Below are 20,665 nucleotides of genomic sequence, written 5' to 3'. Positions count from 1 at the left end.
ATTTGTGCTCATACTGTATTGTGATGGCCACTGGCTATAAACAATAAAATCTACTGACATCAGATTGTAAGGCTTGCAAATAAAAGTTTTGGAAGGTTATGTGTCACTTCGGTGGTAAGCCACTGCCGCAGAGGTGCTATTCTTGTGCTATACACAGATAAGACAGTGAAAATGCTTAGGATTGGGATGCTAATGCTTACGCTGTGCAAATATTTAAATTTGTGAACTGGAGAAAGTATAGTATGATGCTTCATGTCACTTTGTCTCATCAAGAATGACACTTGTCAGAATTGGAAGCTCTGCATTTCTCACAATAAATATAAACTAATTTTGGGGTAAGACAACAAAAATGGGGTAATACAAGAGTGACAGCAGCAATTGGGTAGACAGGCCAGGAAGATATAAATGTGGCATTCCATGCATATTGTTCCAGCAGAAAGAGAGCTCTCACTACTCCCTCAGATTTCACAGAGGAGCCACGCTAGACTGAGGCATTTCACTTCTAGAAGCTACTGCAGTGACTAGCAACATTGCGCCTGTTGAACAGTTCAAGAGAACTCAAAAGCTTTTGTGCCTTTTGGTTGGTCCTAATAAAGTCATTACCCGACTGTTTTTCTGCTTATGGACCAAAACAGCTTCCCTGATTTTTTATAATGCTAATAAAGTGAGCATAGTTTACACTTTTTAATACAACCAGGGTTTAAAAACTATAGGCGGAGATGGAGTAGCTGTTTTCTCCTCCTCCTCCTCCTCCTCCTCCCCTACAGTCTCTCTCTGTCTCTCTCTCTTTCACAAACACACACACATGGGCAGACAATTTGGGATCCCTCTTTTCTTTTTAATTTGGATTTAAAAAAAAATAATTTAAAGAGGAAAGAAACAATGTATTTGGGATTACAAGTTATTTAGGGCACATCTGCTAACAGCAACAAAAACAATTCCCCCGTCAGCAGAAAATGCAAACACATTCTCAAGATTATATTCTTAATTTCCATTGTTTACAAAAGGCTGTCCAGTGTCCTTAATCCATGATGTCAACAGAAGCTGTACAGCAAGCCTAAGAGCTGGCTTTATTTATTTACGAACTTACTTAATGTTCTTGCACTATTCATGGAAATAAGTACATCATTTTTATCTGATTGGTCGTTAAATGTTCTTACAACCAAGCCTGGATAAATAAAAATGCAAAGTATTAATAGTTAAAAAACAAGTAGGGGATCTGAATAGAAAGGAAGAGGGGAATAATATTTGCCCAGAAGCTTAAATTTACCCATTTAAGCCTTGCTGAATATACTGTAATCCAGGTTTCAGTTATTTGCAGACACACCTCCATACACCTGACAACTACAAATAGTTTGCCTCAAGCCAGGAATTCAGTATGATGATACCCTTTGTTAATTTAGCCTCTGGCTGTGCTGTGCTGATGGGGTGGGGCTCGGGGCCTTGCCATGCAATGTTCTGAGGGCTATCTCTTCCAGATACTCAGTTAAAGGTGCTATCCTACACTTGCCTACTCAAAAAAAAAGGAGCACTGAATTCAATGTGACCTCCTACCAGTATGTGTAGTGTGTCCAGAACTGCATAAGAGTGCAAAAAACAAAGCAAAACACCACTTCATGACATAAACAATAATAATAAAGCAGACTGTGGTTAGTTGAATTCAGTATCCGCAAACAGTAACATGCAGATTTGAGCTATGGTCAATAACTGAATGTTAGCAGATCACCAGTTTGCATTATACAGTATTGAGATATGAGTAGCAATCAGTAAGTCAGTTACTTTGAAGCAATTCCCTGCTAACTCTCAGGGTTTAACACAGGACAAACATGTTTAAGATACACACATAAATATTAGAGTTGTTTTCAGCACCATGGGTGATACCCAATGCTGGTGATATCAGTGGGTCTACTTTGAGTATGACTGGTACTGGGGAAAGAACATAGCTCATTGGCAGAGCATCTGCTTTGAATGTAGAAGGTCCCAATTTCAATCCCTAGCATCTCCAGGTAAGACAGATACAGACTTCTGTCTGAAACCTTAGAGACCTGCTTCTGGTCAATGTAAACAATACTGGGCTAAATGGACCAAGGGTCTGAGTGGCGGAGACTGCCAGGTTACCTTGTATTCGCCATCTTGAGCTCATGGTGGAATAAATGCATGATATAAAGTTATAAATGATAATAATTAGATAACAGGGCAGTTTCCCATGTTATCAACCAGAGACTTAACTATGCTGAGGATAGCAACAGTGTGAGTTTTTAGTATCAGGAGGAACTGGCAATAGTTGCAGCTATTATAATTTATCAGCCTATCAAAAATGCCAGCTGAGAGCAGCAGGGGCGAGCATTCAATCCATCTGCCAGAAAAAGGGAATTGGCAGACAGGAGCAGCCACTGTCCAGGAGAGCGAATATATGCATCTGCTTGTGGCGGTCTTAGCTGCTTTTGCCAGTTGCTCACTGCCCACTGCCCACTCTGAGCAGCAGATGCATTCAGTTACCTTCACTCTCTAGAGTAAGTAGGTAGGCAACTGGCAAGAACAGTTGGGAGAGCCAAATGTTTTGCATCAATTAAAAAAACCCCCAAAGTGGTTCAAGAAATTCACATATAGAGATTTTATATCACCTGGGAGGGCATCTCCATGTCGGTGCTCTGTGTCCTTGTAATTTTGTATTCAAGAATATATAAGAGAGAAATTAAAGCCCAAAATTTCACGTACAAAAATGTATCTACTTTTAATACAATTAAATCTGCTTTATACTCTTTGCGAACATGCTTTTTATTTTCTGCTGATAACATTCTGAGTATCTGGTGTTGGATCATTTGCTTTTGAATGGGAGAATAGCTCTGGTGGTGTAATAAATATAATATTTTGTTTTAATCCTTAAATATATATTATAAATCCAATCATGTTAGAATGTCCAGTTACGTATGTATATGTAATTTAATGATAAATAAATAAATAAATTTAAAAATGGAAATAACATTCTTAGTCAAAAAGGGGGGGAAAACTCAGACCCAGCAGAACTGATTCTTTGGCATGGTAGCAATTTGATTAATTATTTAGCATCTTGTTATCGTGCTAGTTCAGCACTAATGAGAAGCCTTATTGCAAAGGGAAGTGCGTGACTAGGCTGCCAGTTGGGATTCAACATCATGCTGATCAGGCAACCTAAAGACAAGAATTCATAAAACTTGTATTTGTGAGCAATTAATCACAAGCAGTTATACCAAATTCAAATAAGAAAAGACCTGCACAATACCTTCCTTTAATATTTCTTCATTTTGTACACACAGCCCTGAAGTACCATTATGAATAACAATAGAAAGTTATACTCGGAGGGGAAGAGTTTATGCACAGCCTGAAAGGGAGAAAAAAATACTCAGAGACTTGTGCAACTCAAATAAAACTCCCCCTGGTAAGGCAAAGGCACAGGTTTTGCATACCTTGGAAAACAGGAACAAAGGAAGTTGCCTTATACTGAGTTAGGGCATTGGTCCATCTAGCTCAGTATTGTACCTCTGGGTGCTTCTCCTTAGCTGAAATTTCAGTGAGCCAGAGGGCATTCTGTGTAATAGTCTGCCACTTTCATGATATAACAGGTTTCCGGAGAGCCAGTAATGGAAATATAGTAATATTGCTAATAAAGATGCCTAGAGGTCAGGAAAAAGGGAAGCACATATCCACACCTGCCAAGACAAGGGGCAATGACCGTCCTTCTGTGTGTGCCCTCTCCAAGGGAGGCGTGGAGGGTGGCAACATGAGAACAGCCCTTTTCAGAGGTAGCCCCCTGTTGTGAAATGTTCTCCCCAGGGAGGTGTGCATGGCACCGTCACTGACTGCTTTTAGGAGTCAGGCAAAGTCGGTGCTTTTCAGCCAGGCTTTTGGAATTAACTTGGAGGGATTTAGATACTGTGGACTCCAGGATCTGTTAGACCACCTTTTATGTAAATGAAAATTTGCCATTTTTATTTTGTTTTGCATTGGTTTTAAGTTTTGTATTACATTGCAAATTGTTCTAAGCTTACTTTTAATTTTAAAAAGTGACTAATCAGTCCAGTATTATTAGCGCAACGGTCAAGAATAAATGAGGAAATACAGAAGAAACTTCTAATGTTGTGTCTCTAAACAGCTCCCAAGCATCTGGGGTGATTTGACCCTCTTGACTTTGCCGTTCAATTTCCTTTTTACCAATCCCTTCATTTTTGGGAAGTTTCTTCTATTGTTAACTTATTATCTCCTAGCAACAATATGGAGAGTTAATTTATTTTCTTCTTTAAAGTGTGGGTGACTATTTGCTTTTGCAAAGCAATGGAAAGGTATTCCACATCCACTGGAAACAAACAAAACAATGTATGAAGACTGGCATTTATGCAATTGACTAGTATCCCCAGTTTGATGCTGATAAGCATGAATATGGGAACTGGCCCTCAGACGTCTAGGTGTTTTTATCAGTATTATTGTAATAGTGCTGCTTTTTTCATCAGGTGAAGAAGCATCTTATGACCTCAGGGCTAAAAATTTTCATACTCTCAAAATACCACCCAAAACTATTCAGCAAAGGGCAAAACCATGGACATACCCTCAACAGGAGTTATTTCTCCAGTCCGTGATGGAATCACCTTTATGATGAAGGTGACACGGTGAACTTCTGGGTTCATGGGTGGGTGGGGAAAGGAGGATTTAGTGATTACACTGATGTTAGGCATATCACTTTCAATTGCAAAGCTTCCTTAATGCCAGCACTTTAAAATGCTTTTGTAACATCAGAAATCCTGTCAGACCATTTTAAAGCCTAATTAAAAAGAACAAACAAGAATGTTGAATCTCCAGAAGGGGTTTCAAAAGAAGACAGACCAGGACTTTGATCTGTTGAAACATTTCCACAGGCAAAAAGCAACAGATGCCAAGAGGGGAGGGGGAATACTCAAGGTTTTCAGTGGTGAGTGTGCATTGCACCCGGGGCTGGTTGAACAGGTCAACTGAATAGTGCTGAATTCTGTAGATGAACACCAACAGAGACATCTCAGTAATCAGTAACTGGAAGATCTGCAGATATAATGGTCAGTGCTCCGTTGACAGTGCAGAAAAGTCGGAATTGACTTTTAGAAACCTCATGGCAGAATGAAGTTAACCCCAGAGGTGATTTATGGCACTTTGACTTGGGTAAAACAGTCAACAGTAAATCAGTAATGTCAAAACCAAGAAATGAGCCAGGTACTCAATACTACAATTAATTTAACAGCTTTCTCTCCCGCTAACAAGAAACCGTCTCTCATCAAACTATTAAATTAACTAACTGTGCGTACACAAATTGATGGTTTCAACACATAAAGGGCTAATCTGCACTACTGGATGAAACAGATTATCTGGATCCATTTCAATCTGGATTCTGACCCAGATTTGGAATTGCTTGCTGGCTCTGATGGATGGCCTATATTGAGAGATAGATGGAGGTATATAACCCTGCTTATTTTGTTGGATATCTCTGGAGGATTTAATACCGACTAACCATGGTATTCTCCCACATAGGGTCTCTGAGTTGAGGGATCAAGGGCATCATTTTTCAGTGGCTCTGCTCCTACCTAGAGGGCCAGTTCCAGAGGAGGCACTGTGCTACTGTATTTCAGCCCAGTAGCATCTATGTTATGGGGTCCCACACAAATCAATTTTGTTTCTTATGTTCAACATTTACATAAAGTTAATGAAGGATATTATAAGAGGATATGTAATTGGATGGCATCAATATGCCAAGGACACTCAGCTCTACCTATATTTCCCAGCTATCTCAGGCAAAGCAGAAGTGCTGATCCAGTGCTTGGGAAAAGTGATGGATTGAATGAGGGTTAATAAATTTAAAATTAATCCTGACAAAACAGGTGCTGTTTTTGGATGGTTCATCTACACAGGAAGGAACCTGCCTTCTCCTTAAAATATCAGGTGTGCAGTCTGTGGGTGCTATTTGGTTAATCTTTATTGCCTGCACCTATTGGGTGATATGCCCAACAGTATATCCACTGTTATATATATATATATATATATATATATATATATATATATATATATATTCTAGGCTGTATTTTAAAATAGTGTTGCTATCTCAAGCCCTTGCAATGAGAGTGTGTTAAAAACAAATATAAATAAGTACGCTTTAGTCTTACTTTACTGTCGTGTAGCATAAAACAATCTTCAGAAAAGAAGGGAATGCTTAAGAACATAAGATAAGTCTGCTGGATCAAGTCAATGGCCCCTATAGACAGGCATCTTGTTCTCACAATGGCCTGTGGAAAGCCTGCAAGCTGGACTTGGGAGCCACAGCATTCTGCCCACCCACAGTCCCCACAACTGGTATTCAGAGGCATAGTGCCTTTGACAGTGGAGGAAGAACATAGTCCAGATTCTCAGACACAATGAACAAATGCTCTGTCTGACCTGCTAATCAAACACATAGAAACTGTAAAGAAAAGAAGTGTTTTAACTTGCAGCAGTGGGCGAAAGTTTGCTACTGACCAGCTCAGTAACTGAAATATAATTTAATCATACACTGAACAAGAATTATTAATTTTTGCATTATTTTGTTTTGCAATTCTCCTGAATGTAGTACATTGTGCAACTGGCAAAATTAATCTCTCCGCCTTGAAGACTCCAGAGCATTACTTCTCACGATTATAGAAAGAGACAGAGGAAAGCCTTCTAATGACTCCAGTGCTTGAATAAAAACACTGTTACACAGGCACAAGCAAGTTCACATGACCACTGTACAGATGCCGGTTGGGTTTTCTTTCCTTTCTTTGAGCACAAGCCAAAATTTCCACCCCACTGTTTGATCCACTTTGGAAAGGTTTGCAAGAGCAGCATGCAAAATAGCAATTTTTGTGACCAACAAACAGCTCCAGTGCACAGAACCCATCTAACCCCTGCCCCCCTGCTGCAGTAAGTAGGGATTTAATTTTTTCTCACAAAAGGAGGCAGAACAGCTAAGGAACATGGAAAAACAGATACAGAGGCTCCATACTGCAACAGAAACTTTTTTGATTCCCTGGGCAGTGACTAATTTGGCATGTTTCTTTTACTTGCATTTAGTAAACAAAGTAAAAAAAAAAAGTTTGAACTGTCATGCTTGCCTAATATGGTATTTGCAACTGACATCCATCGTTACAAATGAATGTTAAGAAAAGGGGAAAAATCAATGGGAAAATCAGAAGCTGGAAAATTTTCTGCCCACATTACTGCTGGAAACCCTAACTCTTGGACTGACATGCTGATTTTAGTACTAGATAAGTGATTTTACAAAATGTGAACATAAAATCTGTTCTCTTGCTGCTTTATGTCCAAGACATATGCTTCCTACATACAAGATGGGGGGAATGGGACACTTGGGAATCTACTTTATATTCTCTAGTCTATGACATGTTGTGTTTCTTCCTTACGACAAGCATCTTCATAGTATGAGATTGTTGTAGGCAGGTATTCAAGCAAGTGAATGTACGTTTTTGGCCAAATGAAATTAAGTTGCTCCAGATCTGATTTAAACCCACAAATATTATGTCTCCTTATCACTCACCTCCCTGCATCACAGGAAGTACAGTCTGTCCCAGGTAATTATAATTGGTGGGTATTTCCATTTCAAAAATAGCTCATAAAAGCTCTGTGTAGCTGACTATTTGAAACAGAAGACTCCTGAAGACAGAGAAACTTTCATCATGTATAAATTACATCTAAACAAATGAAAAGCTTCAAAGTATTGTGGGAGAAATGAGAATGGGAGGGGGAAAGAAGCCTCTTCATTGGGATGTAATTGCCTTTTGGAGGAAATCAAGGTGTTTGGGGTATATCTCTAATATAATCTAAGCAAACAGATGAAAGATTTTGTGCTATTTTCTTGTAATTATTTTTCCAAGCATAGGGTTAAGTGGATTTTGAGAGCTTCCAGAGTATACTGCATTTCCTTGAGGATTACCACTCCAACAAGGGTAGTCCAGCCTTTTAAGTCTAGGATAAGATTTTCAAAAAGACAGCATCAGAAGGTTCCAGTGTGCACTGGCACTACAAATTCCCTACATTCCTCAACTTTCAGTCAAGCAAAAGTGAATACCCACACCACATTTTTGCCTGTATGCACCAGGGCAGCCACCATTGGGGATGATTTTTGTTCCAGCCGTAAAAAGCACAGTTGATTCCTTTTTATCAATTTACATGGTCAATAGCTGTGCTGTGGCCATTCTTCTGGCAAATATGCAGATTCTGTGGCCTCACATGCAGCTATAGCTCCAAACAAGTTTGAGAACTATGATCCAGAGTGTCTTGTCAAGGTAGATAAAGAATTTAAGAAATGAGAGATAAATTGTAGTTAAGGAAAGGAGTATCAACCATCTGTTTTCGAGCATAGTAGTGGAACCCATGGCACTCTTATTAACTGTTGTTGGTCTCCAATTCCATAATTCCTAACCATTTACTATGCTGGCTGGAACTATGGGAGTTCAAGTCCAATGATGTCTGCATGAGGTTCCTCATTCCTATTTTATAGGCAACAACCATTCTCAGGGGAAATGTGAATATGCCTCACACTAAATCCATTTATCTTCTATTATCTGCATCTGAGGGCACACTCATGACTTACATGGAGCATTTGCAGTGTTTATGCTAGTCCATAGTGACATGAAGATGCAAAAGTGAAGATGCATGTTCACACAGTGAACTCACTCCAACTAAAACACATAGTGAGCACACACCCAGAAACCATGGCCACTTGGGTTCATCAGTGCATATAAATGTACAATCCAATGGCCCCTGAGAGGGCACTGCAGGGGCCATGGAGCAGACTAGATCTATCCCCCACCCCGCATTGTCAGAGACAGACCTGATGTCAGACTCACCTCTTTGATACCCCCAGCTTCTCTAAAGCCCTGGCCCAACTAACATTGCAGCTTCTACACAGGAAAAGCCAAGTAGTGTGGAAGGGATAGGATTCAAAGGATCCTAAGCCTTCCTAGTGCCCAGAAAGAATCAATTTAGACATGCATCTGAGTGCATCTATAGCTGTCTTTCCCTTTCCTCCTATTGTTCCCAATAGGAGGGGAAGGTGTTTAAAGGAGGAACAATTTTGTGTTCCACTGTTTGTTTCTTCTCTGTGTATATAAATCTTCACAACTGACCCCAAAACTACATGATTCAATATAACTGAACTGTTCTAGCAAATCCAGATTGTATGCAAGCGTTTCCTCATCTCTTCAGAGTTGAGCTGGTGCTCTATAGCAGGTTCTGTTGGGAAGTGCCAGAAGCCCTGTTGTCCAGATACAGAAGCATTCCACATGTGTAGGGTGTGTGAGAATTAACCCTGATAACCTCGGCTTTGATCTCTGTGCATTTTGCCATCTTTTCTGTACATAGTTTATGACAGTTCTTTGGTCTGCATCATTCACCAGTTTCTATCACACCACAGCCATCTCAGTTGTTCAGAGGAAAGATAACAATTGAAACAACTGTGAGGTGGGATTTATATTGCCTTAATTTACTGCACTGGCCCTCCGTAGCCTATACCCCTGATTCTACTTAGACAACAGTCCAGTTAAAGAATCTTAGTTAACTGGGGATGCGAGGGACTGAACACTGGACCTTGTGCATGCAAAGCATGCTCTGGGTCTTCCCCCTGCTCCTGTTTATTTATAGTTAGGTTTAAATTTGGCCTTATGCTTTGGCTTCTTTTTGGTATTTTGATTTACTGAGAAGCTAGAAGGTTGGCCTTTCTTAACACATAACACATGCATAATGCAATGCTTATTTCACAAAAGTAAGAACATACCCGTGTAGTCTTCATAACATTCACAAGTGTAGCCTCCTTCTCGGCTTCGGCAAAGGCCATTGTTTCCACAAGGGTTAGAGTAGCACAAGTCAATTTCCGTTTCACAGTAGTCACCTGTAAACCCAGGGGGACACCGACACCTCAGTCCATTGATGGGGTGTATGGGTCGGAACAGGACAGTGTTTGAGCTGATAAATGGAGCAGAGCTGTCAAATTTAAGTACGGACACACACTTCATGTAGTTTTCACAAGGCTCCCGCAGACAAATGTTGTCATCAAAAGGCAATACCCGCTGGGTAGATATCAATGTTAGGAGTGTCCTGTTGAGGTATATCTGCTCCTGAAGGTCCTCCGAGGGGAAGAACTTGTTCCGAATGCCACCAGGAAGCAAAGCAGAAAAGGTCACATTCAGAATATTGGAGCTGACATCTGTGTCGTTTTGAATATTGAAAACAAAAATGCCCTCTTTGGTTGTCGACAGCACAGTAGCCACACCTTCCACAAAGAGAGCAAGCAGTGGTGAGAGAAACTTCTCTTGGGACATGTTTTCCAGTCGTACTGTGATACTGTTGGTCAGCATGTCATCAGTAATGATCGTCACCCGTAAGGTGCAAAGCGCTGTAACACTGTGAATGCCATCTATGGAGGAAAGAGAGAAGAATCAGAGGTGTTTCCAGAAACATTCCCAAGTGCTTACACATGCAGGCACCATCAAATATGGGGTGCTGATTCATATCATGCACAAGAGCAGTAAAGAGTATGCCAGCCAACATCTCAAATGGCCAGTGGTAGTTCAGTGCTGTAAAGACTCCACAAATGGCAGCAGCCAGGAGGACCTGGCCCACTGATAACTGTGAGGTCAAAATGAGCCCTGACAGCACGGAAATGAGTAGGATCAATGAAGTTATTTAGAATGGAACTTTATGCATTTCAGATCAGTAGCTGGCAGCTTACAATACACACTATGGAGTTCTCGCTTTCTACACAACACCCACATTATCCACTCAAGCAGGAGGCTCAAATTCAAGGAGCTAAAACTAAAAGTAGACTTTGTCAGGAGGGATTCCAGGAGCTCCATAAGCAAAAATACAATCTAACTCTCATTCTACCAACCAAGAAAAATTCACCAGTTCCACCACAATCCTCATATATCCGAATCTAAAGTACAAATGTAGATAGTCTCAAAATCCAGGAAATAAATAAAACAATAACGTTAAACCTTTTGATTTTGGAGGTCAATCTTATTCCCTTTCACCTTGCTAGAAAATTATGAACCAGGAACTTTTCCAGGGCTCCAAATGTAATGGGATCTGATAAAGCATACGCAGTTACCACATCCTATGTACAAATAAATAAACTAAATATTTGTGTATGCGTGCTTGTGTATATAAACATATGCTTCTTAAGTTTATTACAACTTTGAAATTGCAAATCTAGCATTGTATCCATTCAATAATTTTATGCAACAATGCATTTTTGAAAATAAACATTTTCTATAGAATAAAATCATATTTTAAAGGGTTTAAAGAAAAGAAACTGGGAAAAACCCATGAAAAAATATGGTGGTCGAAAATTTTTCTACCCTACATGACTGCAGTTAATTTTCTGAGATTTACTTGTGCAAGCTATACGGCCAAGATAGTTAAATAAAGCAGAAAACTGAAATACATCAAGTAAAGAGGAATTTCATCTCTAATGCCCATAGAAAATTATTTTGGTTTGTTCTCCATCTGTTATCTCTAATCTATCTGCAGCAAAAACCTAAGGATGACTTGTTTCATCTTAAGTCCCAATGTTTTTAATTGACTTGCTGCTAAGTATTACTTTAATAGTCTATTATTTATATTATTGCATTTTCTGTGAATGTTCTTAACCACCTTGAGTGCTGTTTTATAGGGGATTGGTAGGAAATAAGTTATCCCCATTAATAAATAAAATAAATGTGCTCCTCATCATAATAAACTCTTTGCTCACTTATCTAATACCTTTACAATTTTGAATTAGAGAAGCAGTAGGTGAAGGCCATTACTGAAAATGGTAGTGAAAGTTTCACAGATTAATCAACAGAAAAAACAATCTCATGTGTTTCTAGTGCGTATCTCAGAAGTACTCACAGAGTTCAACGCAATGAGGACTGCAGCCTGAGTGATCAACTCTAATCTGTTAACTGTGTATTGTTCATATAAAAATATAGTAACTATATTAAAATTACCTACAAACCTGAGTAAAACAATCCATCTACTTGCCTTTAATGCTATGATGCAGTTTATCTATGTCAGTTTTGTTGCAAAATTTTAAAAAACTTTTTATGCTGAACCATTTAAGTTAGGAAGGACTATGGATCTGAATAAATACATTAACCACACCAGCATTAAACATTTTCAGTCACTAGTGATCAGCCTACACAGAAGTTCCTAAAACAGGCTTGTCAGGTTAACCAGTAGTGTCTTTTGCATCTTTTAGCATCAATCATTCTGAAACCTGATTATCAAGCAGATGCATAGCTGGAATACTTAAAAGTATTCAGTAGCAGCGGTATATTGCAATGAGCAGGGGCATCAAAGACTTGGTCCCATTCATCAAGTTGCCTGCATGCTTTCACTCATAGTCTGAACACCCACAACCCCAACTTTATTTAAAAGGTAGATGTCTCATTGCAATTAGCATTGTCTTTATCTTGATGTGAAGAGATTGGTGAGCATTTGGATAAGTCTTAAGGGGGAAAGGAGAAAAGCCAAGTCTCTTCTCCTGAAGAGCTCATTAGTGGAAGCAACTTCCTACCCCTGCACCCCAGCATATTCTCCTCCTATATTGGTCAACGAAACTGTACTCATAACATAACATATTTGGGTTAATTAGCTATTTAACCCATAGTATGCTTCAACCAAAGTAAAAATTGCACCGCTGTAATTAATTCTGCAAATGGGGCTGGCTTTAACTGTGAGAAACCTTGGTTAGACTAAATATCCCCCCCCCCCCAAGGCAGTTGCCAAAAATTCCAAAAGCAGAATTCGGACATGAGAATAGATCAACAGATGATGCCTATAAATGTAACCATTTCTAAGTCCCATTGATTTCAGTAATAAGGAGTTAGGGATGTGCTTGAACCACAAAGAAATAAGGAGTAAATAATAACCCCGGCTATCTCTGACTTGCCTTTCAAGCAAGGGAACCAATGCACCATCTTTAAAACTCTGAAACAGGAAAATGACTGCTAATAATATAGGTAACCCAGAACCACTAGGAAAAAACTATGGATTTTCTTGCTGAATTCCATGGCATGTGAACTGCACTTAAAAGGTACAGTTCAGATATCATTTAAGAAAACATCAAAACTCTTGTTGCTTTTAACAATAAATGTAGATTCAGTGCATGGGCAGAGTGTGGATTTCAGCACAATAGAAATATAGGATGCAACTTATTACAGTAAAGGAACACAAACAACACTAACTAATCATTCAGGCTTACTTTGCAATAACTGCCATCTAGATATAAGCCTCAAGTTGGTTTCTGGTTCCCGGTTCCTATGCAACAGGGGGTTTGCGTGTTTTGCCTCCTGGCAGCACAATGTATTATTATAGTTCCTCTCTCATAACTACAGTGAAGAAAAGGTACTGAACAAAGAGCTTTTTTCCCCCTTAAGAAAAGCACAATGATGTATATCACATGGTATGTATAACAAGAAGACAAAATATCATTACTGTGTGAGAAACCACTGGAGTCCAGGAACTGTCATAATCAATATCAACTGTCACAATATACAAGACGGCTTCCCCAGAATTCCCAGCATCTATTCTGACACAGTTAATAAATCACCATAAAAGGCACAGCGTCAAGACACCATACAGCTTTGTCCTCCAAAAAGTGAGCACAAAAGGAAATTGGACATGAATGCAAGCAGCTATGGTGATGCTGAAATACAAACTATAAAGCAGTTTAAAATAACTTTGTTCAATCCTACAACACAAGGATAGTGGAGTATTGAAAAGAAACCATATTTAAACATAAATAAAAGACTTTTATTTAAAATTGTTAGCGCAATAAGCACAACCATGTTTTTGTCAGACGACTGGCCTCTGACTAATTGCTATAGGCCACAGCATGGGATAAAATCAGTTTGTTAGAAATTGTTCACTTAAAAAATAGGAGGGACTTGTGCCTAGCGCTTATGAAAGAACAATACGCCTTATTCTGAGGGCCTCCGCTAGAATGAAAATGCAATGAGCTAATAATACAACCCAACTCCAACACTTGTTGCAGCAACAAACTTGCTGAGAAGGGGGTCATCAACCTCTGCCCCAGCATGAGGCATGATGTTATAAAGGCTCTGCTGTGATGTTATGACTGCACCACAAAAAACTGAACACTGACACAAATGCTGATGATTAAAGACTGTGCATTAAGGTTTAAGCAACTTGTTTAAACTGGGGGATATTAACTATAACTGTACATTGAATCTCAACTAAGGAGAAGTGAAAGGCTGAAATTTTTAATGTTTAACGCTGCAGTCATATTAAACACCTGCAAGTAAGTTCCACTGAATTCCATACAACATGCTTCTGAGTAGACTTGCATACTTATGTGCATTTAACATGCACATTCAGCTTTATGTGCCTGACAAAAAAAACTAAAAAGGGGACAGAAAGGGGATGAGTGTCCAGGAAAAGACTTTGGCAATCCCACCCACTATTGAACCCAATAGGTTTTGATTATACACAATTTTGGCTTTAGACACAATCTTGGGAATGTAACCCCAACGTGAAATGAGAGTCGCCTGTACAAAATCCCAGTCAGTCACTTTGTACAACAAAGGCAGCTGACCAGATAAAAACTCATACAACTTTGGAAGTGAAATATAGATAGTCTTCCACCTCGGGAGGCACATTTACTGTCATACTCCAAGTATGACAATGACAGCAATCTTATTCCCATTTTCCCAGGACTAAGCCAAATTGAATTCACTAGGATTTACTTCTGAGTAGACATAGTTAGGATTGCAGTCTCTAAGTCTGGATTCAATTCAACAAAATCTTTCTGAATCCTTGGATGAAAATAATATAAACAACTGAGGAAATATTATTAAAGAAAAGTTGAAAAAGTCATTCCAACGTTCTGTTCCGTTTATGTAATTTGCAGGGAGACTGTTTTATTTTAACACACAAGCACTCACCATGAATCTTTCACTGATATCTTTTTAAAAGATGAGTCATATTTATCTTTGGTGATTATGGCTGGAGATCTGGAAATGCTTCATATAAGGGAGGCAAATGTTTTGGGTTTCTTAAAGCTCCCACTTACAAGATATCACCTTTGTGGATGTCTGAATAGTGTGACTAAATTAAGAATATGACCTCAGTAAGGAAAGGAAAACTGGAAAAGGAACTGCATTTCCTTTGCTGTAAAGGGCAAAAGCCAATTCCTTTGCCACAGGCAGGAAATGCCAGCTAAATGCAGAACCACTGTCCCTAGAATTGGAAATAACTTTTTTTAAAAAAAAAAATGCATTTCCCTATTTCACTCAAATAGGAGAATCTGCAGACAAATAGGGAGATTGTGATCTATGGACAATCCAGTCAGCCAGGAGATTCAGGATTGAGTCTGGTACCTAGGGAATTGAGTCTGTTCCCTAGGGAATTTGCAACATTTTAAAAAGACCTGCTTGAATTAACTTCCAATTTATCAAACATATACCGCATTTTGAAAGTGTTTCGATGAGGAACATGTGGTTCTCCAGATGTCACTGGGACTGCAACTACCAACAGCCCTGAACACTGGTCTTATTGACTGGGGATTACAGAAGTCTGAGTCCAACAACGTCTAGAGGGCCACAGGGTCTATCCCTGCTCTAAAGTCTTGTTTGCGCAGATCTGGTAATTTAGAGAACCCATAGGAACAAATCACACATACCCCAAGCCTTTCTAGATACTGTGCCTTGAGCTCATGTACTCCTTCCACGCTCTATCTCATGTGGATGCTGTAATTTTCTCTTTTACTTTCTGGTTTTCACAGACTAGTTTCCGGCTACATTCACATTGGGAAGACTGACTTGCACAATGCAATGTTTGCCAATTAGAAAACTTCTTCCAATTTTATTTAAGAAGCAAACTGTGGTTTACGTACAGCCCAATTAAGACACTCTCTGGTTTGTGCAAACCAATCAGTTTCCTGCAGAATCCACACCACAGTCCCCTGTGCAGAAGACTGATTGGTAGAAGTTGTAAACTATCTTTCTGGAAGGCTTTATCTCTTGCCCTTATCTTCTCATTGAGGATTAGTTTCTCATGAATTTCAGGATTTGACACATTTTTCAAACCATTTGAGAACTTCTGCTTTAAGCAGTCATTTTCCATATACAGTGGTGCCTCGGGTTATGTACCATCCTCCTCACGAACGCTTTGGGTTACAAGCTCTGGTAACCTGGAAGTAGAAGCTCCTGGTTGCGAACTTTGCGCAGGGATGTGAGCGGAAGTCGCGTGAAAGCGCGCCTCGTGTTAAGAACAGTTTCGGGTTACAAACGGAGCTCCGGAACAGATTAAGTTCGTAACCAGAGGTACCACTGTAAATAGTTTTAGCTCAGACAGTGCAAGGAGAGCAAAGTACCTACGTAAAAAGCCAACTCTTGAAGGCAATGTCCTGCTTATGAGCAGGAAGAATCTCCCCCCTCAATATAAAACATATACATTAACACTCAGAAAGTATCACATGTCATTAATTTTGTGCAAAAATATAGCATTTATGTGTAATCTTTAACAGGGCATCCCTACACAAAACACAAAAATCACTTCCACCACGTAACAACTGATTTTGGAGTCAACTGATTTTGGAGTCAGCATGATTCACATGATTACCGTAGCCTAAATGTATGGGATGCATAGGTCTATACTCTAGTAAGAGCAAACATTTGTTGCTAATTCATGTGCAACTGAATTTGTGCTCACCTTCTCTCCCCTGCACACTCAAACCAAATACACACACAAAAATGAATACAGTTTGTACCAATAACATATATTAACAAATGTAATGTGGTAAAATGAAATCCTCACATTTATCAAACCCTTTGCTCACTTTCTCTTGTTACAAACTAATTCACGCAACATAACAAAAGGCTGCATAATGGCTACCATTCTAGTACAAATGACCCTGGGGTCGCAACAACTCTGTTTTATCAATGCAGAACTGCATTCTTTGCAACCCCAGCTACCCCTAAAGTATGTGCTGATAAGGACAGAAGCATCCTATCAATAGGACCATATCTCAACAGTTTTCACTCACACTCCCGCCCAATTCCTTTTCTTATGCTCAAATACAAGTAGCTTGCAAGCAGCTGCATTCCAGGCCTCTCTTTGCTTATGTGCTATTGCAGCTGCTGTGGCATGACAACAGTCTCTTAGCATTACGGCCTTTAACCACTGTAAGTCTTGGTTTACAGCCTTTCCCTCCTGCTGACCTGCCACAAAGCAGCCGCTTCACTCAGTCAAATGGGTTTTCTCATTGGAGTGTTAAACAAGGTGCAGGTTTTAAAACCTCTTCTCATTGTCAGAGCCCTTGCCTCTGTTTCATCCGCTGACCTTTGATCTGCAATTACTTCAGAGATGCCTGAGGTCTTCTGCTCCAGACCTGCCTACTGAGCACATGGTGTCAGGAAAAGGGGGGCATGAAATCATCACTCATGACGGCAAGCAGGAGTTTCTTCCTGATAAGCTCTGAATACCTTTCCCTTTCTCAAAGGTGCATTCATAACTAGTAACATCAAGCAAATACCCTGTGTCATATTGTAAGACTGGTTTGCAAACCCCAGATCACTATGCCTCTCATCTGTAGGCAGCGGTGTATCGGGAAATTTTTAAAGTCTAATGTTTTACAATTTTTTACATGCTGTAAGCTGCCCAGAGTGGGTGGGGTATAAATAATAAAATTATCATCATCATCACCTCATCCAGCTACTCACTTAGCAATTGGTTATGGAATGTGGGAACAATTTCCAATGAAAAGTATTGTAGCTGATGTTGCCCAGTGTGAAAGCTCTTTCCATGGCTCATTCTCTCACACAAGTGTGTGCTTGATGGAACAATGCATGTGTGAATCAACTTATCACATTAATATCTCACCTTTCCACTCAGGAGCTCAAGGCGGTGTATGCAAGTCTCTTAGGGAGTCTCTCATTGAGCCACTGACCTACACAGCTTCAGCAAGATTGCTGCATCATGTGCCTTCAGACCCCTCCCTGGATAGATGAGATTTCAGCTCTCTGTCTGGAGGCACTATGCATGATTTATTTCTGTTAGGGATTGAGGGAGTATAGCAGGCATAGGCAAACTCAGCCCTCCAGATGTTTTGGGTCTACAACTCCCATGATCCCTAGCTAACAGGACAAATGGCTAGGGATGATGGGAATTGTAGTCCCAAAACATCTGGAGGGCCAGGTTTGCCTATGCCTGGAGTAGAGCATGTGTGGGGAACATTTGGCCTTCCAGGTGCTAAGCTACAACTCCCATCAGCCCCAGCAAACATGACCAATGCTCAGGGGGTGGGAGTGGGGGGGGGGAGTTGTAGTTCAGCATCACGTAGCAGAATGTTAGAGGGTGCTAACTGCATGTAAAGAACTAGGCAACTCCTTCTTACGTTTTGCTTCGCAAAGCTATCTTTCAATTTACAGTGTTTATTCCTGTGTAGCTTGTCAGTTACAGTTATGACATTTTCTTTTAACAGGGTGAGGCTGAAACAGCTGTAATATTCATAATGGACTTGACAATAAATTACCTTGAATTATTCCAAACAAATAAGAACAGAGAGTTAATGGTCACATAATAATGATGTCTGAATGAACCATCTTATTTGGAAGAGGGTTTTAAGTGGGTTTGAGGGTGTTTGTGCGAAGGGAGTGGAAACAGAATGCTAACAATTTGAAATTATTCTTCTAACATTACAGACGCAGGAGCAAAGAATAAGTCAGGCAAATTAAATAGACACAGAGCAAGTGAGGTGTTCAGATGTGATAAACTGATTTTACCCTGCACCAAGTTTCACAATCAGCTTTTAGTACTCAAAGAAGGAGAAACTGTCACTATAAGGGAAGACAATACTTCTCACAGGAAAATCCTAAGTGAACCATGGTCCTCATCACTGAGACTGAAATAATTCTGCTGTGAAGTCCCATGGCCGCACACACACACACACACACACACACACACACCATATACAGCGCAGAAAGTCAGGGAAGAGTCATGAGTTGATGGCCAAGGAATGTAGATGACGACTGGATGAGCACCTGATGCACATCCACTTCCTGCAGAAAAATCCTCAGAATGCTACACCTTTAAAGCCTGCAGCAGTGTATCTATAATCACAAACCATATTTCCCTCAGCTACTTGCTGCTTGCTCATTTTACTCCAAACAAAAGTTAAGTATGGCTACTTAGCACACAGGCAGTGGAGGATATTAAAGTGCAGATTAGTTCACCTTGACTTGAATGTTGAATAGAGGAAGGAAGACCATGAATAGGTCTATTTGTGCAAAAATGAATTATTTCCACCACTGAAGTTTGCAAGAAGAAAACAAAACTCTTATTTTCATTTCCTCCCTAAAAATGTTTAAGGGAGTATTTTAAAAGAAAAGCTCCAAACACATAAAGCAGGATGATATCCCCTCAGTACCACAACCCCACATGTTCTGATGAGTGATCTGATCAGAAGGCTCCAACTTTGCCTTCATTGTACAGAATGACTGCCTATTCTGTACCTCTGAGTCTTTTTAATTTCGCTTTGAAATCTAAATCCCTTTAATGCATGGGGCTCTCACAGAACAAGCAAGAACAACGTGCATTTCTGAAAAGCTATCCACTTCTTACAGTTACAAAAATGGCTCCTCTGCTTTCCAGTTTCCTAGAAGCATCTGCTGGAGTCTTTTGTTTCTCTCTAGTTGCAAGTTTAATCTGTACAAATTCACCTCAGCCTCTGCCCATAGCCAGCACCCACCTGCCTGATTTCTTACTTACAACCTGTTCAGGGGTTGTTCTACTTGTCAGCTCTGCTTGCCATTAACTCTGGCTTTCATTTACCGTTGGTCTCCCTGCCTTCTGCTCAACCAGTCTTTGTAGACATCAGCCACCACAGGCATTCACTGAACACTGAGATACCAGGCTGAAATTTGGTACACAAGCTCAGGAGGCAATTCTGAATTTCAAGTTTGAAAACCCTTGCCATCTTCACACCTGAGGAAAGTGCAGTACATAACGCAAAACAGTATCTCCCTTGAAGGCTGAGACACTGACATCACACTCGCTGTGCAAATTCAGAACGATGTGCTGTGTTTACAGTGCAAAGCCCAGCTCAACCTCTTCCACATTCTTGAAGTGTCCAGGGCGGAAAGAAAGATGTACAAAACAGTATTTTCCTTGAACACTGCATCAGAAAGAAAGTTGTTTTGTTGTTATTGTTGGCATAATGGATGTAGCCCGGGGGAGGGGGGCAGCTGCCATCCCAGTCGATCAAAATCAATATAAATCAATACAAATCTGAGGTTCTGCCCCCCCTAACAAAAGCCTGCCCCCCCCCAACAAAAATTCTGGCTACTCCCATGGTTGGCATTTGTTTTTCTCGAGACAGAATGGGGTGTGTCTCTGGGGTGAAGTCAAACCGCTGCGTTAGCAACACCGAAATGACCTCACCAGGGCACAAGCCTGGGCAATATGTATAGAGGTCCTGGGCTGCCCAGATGACAAGACCCCCCTCTCAGCCTCACTGGTGTGGTCCAGAGGAAAGAAGAGCAATATGTTTGGCACCAGCTTGGATGCAGAAGTTGCTGGAAGGAAGCGTACAAGGCGCCAAAAGTTGGTGTGCACATTTCAAGCACAAACTACAGCT

At 40.2% G+C, this 20,665-nt stretch overlaps 1 protein-coding gene across 3 annotated transcripts in view; it reads right to left on the bottom strand.

Moving 5' to 3' along the window:
- Positions 1-20,665, bottom strand: part of CELSR1 (cadherin EGF LAG seven-pass G-type receptor 1) — a 161,699-nt gene that overhangs the window by 91,891 nt on the left and 49,143 nt on the right. For all 3 annotated transcript variants that reach the window (XM_081023374.1, XM_081023373.1, XM_081023375.1), the window contains exon 2: positions 9,803-10,441. In XM_081023374.1, coding sequence (XP_080879500.1) covers positions 9,803-10,441 — 639 coding nt within the window. The remainder of the gene's footprint in view (positions 1-9,802; positions 10,442-20,665) is intronic.

This window comes from Podarcis pityusensis (genome assembly GCF_964106645.2).
Source record: "Podarcis pityusensis genome assembly, chromosome: 10".
NCBI classification, from domain to species: Eukaryota; Metazoa; Chordata; class Lepidosauria; order Squamata; family Lacertidae; genus Podarcis; species Podarcis pityusensis.
This window is presented reverse-complemented; position numbering and strand designations above follow the sequence as displayed.